Below are 4,827 nucleotides of genomic sequence, written 5' to 3'. Positions count from 1 at the left end.
TGGTGGATTTCTTTATAGAATCAAGGTTCTTATGGCTAAATTAGCTCCTTTTCTGACTCCTCAGTTTCCTAAGCTTGTATTTTATGTCTTTGGATCCTTCTATCCCATCCACCTTCCTTACTTTTGAAATGCTTGTAATTTTAAAGTTATCACTGTTCAATGTTTTAACATTAAGACTTCTTAATGGAAATAGTAAGGCGATATTTTCCTATTATGTTACAAACACAAAGTGACAGCACTCAGAGCAGAACACTATTTTACTGGCGTTACTTTATCATATACATGGAGAATGGTTACCAGGTAACTAGAAGTATAAAGTATTTTTCATTACCAAAGTTAAAGACCCTAAAGTTGTGGTACAAACTTACGTATTTCTTCTACCACTTGCGGGTCACATTCTTTGTATTTTTCTACTTCTGTCTTTAGCTGTTCCCTTTGGTCCCGAAGTGAAGACAGTTCTTTTGCTAGCATAGCTCGCTCTTCCTGCATTCAAAATAGTTATATGCACAATTAAGACACACAAATTCCCATATGTTATAAGGTAATGCATTTTATAAACACTTTCACTGTATTTCTCATAAATGATGTGCATTAGGCTTTTGACATTATTAAATACACATATATATTTGCAGTATAAGAACAAGTGAAATTCTCATCTTTCTCTGGAATCTCAAGCATCTTTTATATATATTGAATAATTAAATGTGAATTATATAGAATGAGAATGGAATGCTCATAAATAAATGACAGGTTCCTGTTATGCCTGGATAAACTCTAAAATGACCATGTCATCATATGTGAGGAGAAAAAATTATACTACTTTCTGGGTAGTTTTACAAGATTATATATGCAAGTAATGTTTTAGAGCAACATCAATTATCCTTAAAAGTGTTCTAGACAATTTGTCAACTTTTAAGGATTAACCTTTAGAAATATTTAAAGATATTAGAAATAATAGAATTGTGTTAATTGTATGTGTCTCCCATCACTTTATTTTAAAGATAAACCAGAATAAAGCTTTTAAATACAATATGATCCAATAAACACCATTTGAAATTTCTAGCTGTAGTTCTCATTAACAGGTAGAAGTTACAGTGCTGTAGGTATTCAATTCATATTTGTGAAACCTGAAAAATGAGTCCAAACAAAAATCAAGTGCCAGCAAAAATATGGTACAGAATTATAGGATAAATCTGGGGCAAAACCAAGTCCAAGCTGTCTAAACAGGACTTGTCTAAATTTCCTTGCTACCTTGTATTTTCGTATGTGCATTTTTCAACTTTTGCCTTTAGCTGTTCCTTTTTGTTCTAAAGAGAGTTCCTTTGCTAACATCTGTAGAAGAGAATGCATATACAGAGCAGCATGCTCTGAAGCAGCATGGTCCAACAGGACCCTGTTGGAAATGTTCTACATTTGCACTCTCCACTGCAAGAGCCCCAGGCCACATATGGCTGTAGGGTACAGGAAATGCAGCTATTGTGATTAAGGAACTGAATTTAATTGTATAATAGTTAATTTTAATTTAAATATAAATAGCTGCATATGGTTAGTGTACATCATATTAGCACAGCTCAGGAGAAATTTAAAAATCACTAGAACATAACAAGATGGTCATTATTTGCCATCTACACCCAAATTTTACATGCTTCAAAAGGAAAACTGAAGCTGGGCATGGTGGCTCATGCCTATATTTCCAGCTACTTGGGAGGTTGAGGCAGGAGGACCACTTGAGCTCAGGAGTTCAAGGACAGCCTAGGCAATACAGTGTGACTCCCATCTCTAAAAACGAAATCAAAAGGAGAAAAAGCTAATGAAGACAAGTGGTGAACATCTGTGTGAGTACAATGATAGCTCTCCAGACACCATGAATTGAAGCTGTGTTACAGTTACTAGAACTGGGATCTTTGCCAAATTATTTAACCTCTTTGTGCCTCTAGTTCCTCAAATGTAAAATGCAGATAGGAGCTACCTCCTTGATTGCTGGTAGGATACAGTGAATACACAGAATGCATTTAGAACAGTACTTGCCTGGTTCATAGCAAGCTGAATATGCATGTTAGCTATTTCTTCTTCTTCATCATCATCAGCAGCAGCAGCACCATCATCATCATGAATAATATCTAGTCGATAGGGACTACGTATTTCTGCAAAGTCCTGCCTGGTAAGCTCAGGATGAGCACAAGACCTCATCTTTCTCAGGAGCTTTCTGAACTACTACACTCTTCTGGTATCTGTGGGCACCAGCTAGGTTTGCTGGTAGACTTTTTCCCCCCTAGTTGCACTGGTTCTAGTGAACTGAGTAACAGTCAGTAGACTGGCTGACAACTTCTGGACACGCATCTGTCACTATTAGTTGAAGTGCTTCTACAAGTTATTGCCAGTTAAAGAAAAGAAAGACTCAAATAAAGAACTGGTAATTGCTACTGTCAACTGAAGAAGAAATTTAACAGCTTCATGTTATGCCCAGAATTTACCTTTCCTTGAATATTATTCAAAAATTACCATTCTTCAATTCCTATCTGTGACTGTGTTGACTATTCACATGAAAAAATATATGTGAAGTGACTTTAAAAGCATAAAGCCACCATAAACCTGTGATGTATTCCTTCTGCAATCTGATAGGTTTTCTAGTTGATTTCTTTCACAATCAGGTGATACAGAGACTTAGATGGAATGCTTAGTGGTTCACATTGATCTTCAGTATTTTTTAAAGCCATAAATCCATAGTTGAGATAATGATGAAACTAGAAAGTGATGTGATTTTTTAAAACGTCCAACCTAATACTTTAGAAACATTACACTTTTTAAAATAAAATACGTCAAAATTTATTTAATTAAAAATATTACAAGGCCACAAGGATACCATGTGGATGGTTTTCAGTTTGTTCTGTGCCAAAATTTAAAAAAATAAAGACTCAAAAATGTATGTAAACATTTATATAGGCTTACCATGTACCAAGTCTTCTTCTAAGTGCTTTGCAAATATTAACTAGTTTAATTGGCACAGTAACCCTATTAAGTAAATTTTATTATTCCTGATTTTACAACTGAGAAAATCACAGAATTTAGCAGACTTTCAAACCCAGGCAGTCTGGCTCTAGGGTGTATGCTTCTATGCTATTGCTGCCATATGCAATAATAATAACAATAACAACAATAAATCTAGCTTCACAATTAGTGATCTCTACCAGGTCAAATGTTCATGTTCTTTGCTATGATCCTTTTTCTTCTGGTAGGAATGGCACCTTCCTCATAGGAAGCTCTGTGTCCTTACTCTTCTGTTTAGAATTGCCATTGTTAATGAATCTATAGACACAAACTTACCGTCTCATGTCGACCAATTTTAGCTTTTTCAATGCTTTTCTGCAGGTTTGCATGCTTTTGGCTTCCCTCAGACAACTAGAGAATCAAAAACAAAATGGCTTGCTAAGATAAACTGTCTTGACATGTAGTTTATGAAGACAAAATGAAACTTGTCTTTGGCCTAGGTCAATGTCACAAAAAAGTCAAAGGCTACATTGGAAACTAACTTCTCTAATTTGAAGAAAACCAAAGACCATAAATCATTAGGGTAGACTGAAAAAACAGAGTTTAAAAAATATTTTCTGGCCGGGCGCGGTGGCTCACGCCTGTAATCCTAGCACTCTGGGAGGCCGAGGCGAGTGGATTGTTTGAGCTCAGGAGTTCAAGGACAGCCTAGGCAATACAGTGTGACTCCCATCTCTAAAAACGAAATCAAAAGGAGAAAAAGCTAATGAAGACAAGTGGTGAACATCTGTGTGAGTACAATGATAGCTCTCCAGACACCATGAATTGAAGCTGTGTTACAGTTACTAGAACTGGGATCTTTGCCAAATTATTTAACCTCTTTGTGCCTCTAGTTCCTCAAATGTAAAATGCAGATAGGAGCTACCTCCTTGATTGCTGGTAGGATACAGTGAATACACAGAATGCATTTAGAACAGTACTTGCCTGGTTCATAGCAAGCTGAATATGCATGTTAGCTATTTCTTCTTCTTCATCATCATCAGCAGCAGCAGCACCATCATCATCATGAATAATATCTAGTCGATAGGGACTACGTATTTCTGCAAAGTCCTGCCTGGTAAGCTCAGGATGAGCACAAGACCTCATCTTTCTCAGGAGCCTTTCTGAACTACTACACTCTTCTGATATCTGTGGGCACCAGCTAGGTTTGCTGGTAGACTTTTTCCCCCCTAGTTGCACTGGTTCTAGTGAACTGAGTAACAGTCAGTAGACTGGCTGACAACTTCTGGACACGCATCTGTCACTATTAGTTGAAGTGCTTCTACAAGTTATTGCCAGTTAAAGAAAAGAAAGACTCAAATAAAGAACTGGTAATTGCTACTGTCAACTGAAGAAGAAATTTAACAGCTTCATGTTATGCCCAGAATTTACCTTTCCTTGAATATTATTCAAAAATTACCATTCTTCAATTCCTATCTGTGACTGTGTTGACTATTCACATGAAAAAATATATGTGAAGTGACTTTAAAAGCATAAAGCCACCATAAACCTGTGATGTATTCCTTCTGCAATCTGATAGGTTTTCTAGTTGATTTCTTTCACAATCAGGTGATACAGAGACTTAGATGGAATGCTTAGTGGTTCACATTGATCTTCAGTATTTTTTAAAGCCATAAATCCATAGTTGAGATAATGATGAAACTAGAAAGTGATGTGATTTTTTAAAACGTCCAACCTAATACTTTAGAAACATTACACTTTTTAAAATAAAATACGTCAAAATTTATTTAATTAAAAATATTACAAGGCCACAAGGATACCATGTGGATGGTTTTCAGT

At 35.9% G+C, this 4,827-nt stretch overlaps 1 protein-coding gene across 1 annotated transcript in view; it reads right to left on the bottom strand.

Moving 5' to 3' along the window:
• MND1 (meiotic nuclear divisions 1 homolog (S. cerevisiae)) overlaps positions 1-4,827 on the bottom strand; it is a 67,843-nt gene that overhangs the window by 11,426 nt on the left and 51,590 nt on the right. Inside the window, exons 2-3 of the mRNA XM_012645240.1 lie at positions 3,325-3,399; positions 369-483 (exon numbers count right to left, since the gene is read on the bottom strand). Of these exons, the coding sequence (XP_012500694.1) occupies positions 369-483; positions 3,325-3,399 (190 nt within the window). The remainder of the gene's footprint in view (positions 1-368; positions 484-3,324; positions 3,400-4,827) is intronic.

The sequence above is a fragment of the Propithecus coquereli genome, unplaced genomic scaffold, assembly GCF_000956105.1.
Source record: "Propithecus coquereli isolate 6110/MARCELLA unplaced genomic scaffold, Pcoq_1.0 Scaffold228, whole genome shotgun sequence".
In the NCBI taxonomy this organism is placed as follows: Eukaryota; Metazoa; Chordata; class Mammalia; order Primates; family Indriidae; genus Propithecus; species Propithecus coquereli.
Note: the sequence above shows the minus strand (reverse complement) of the source record. Positions and strands in the feature narration are given on the sequence as shown.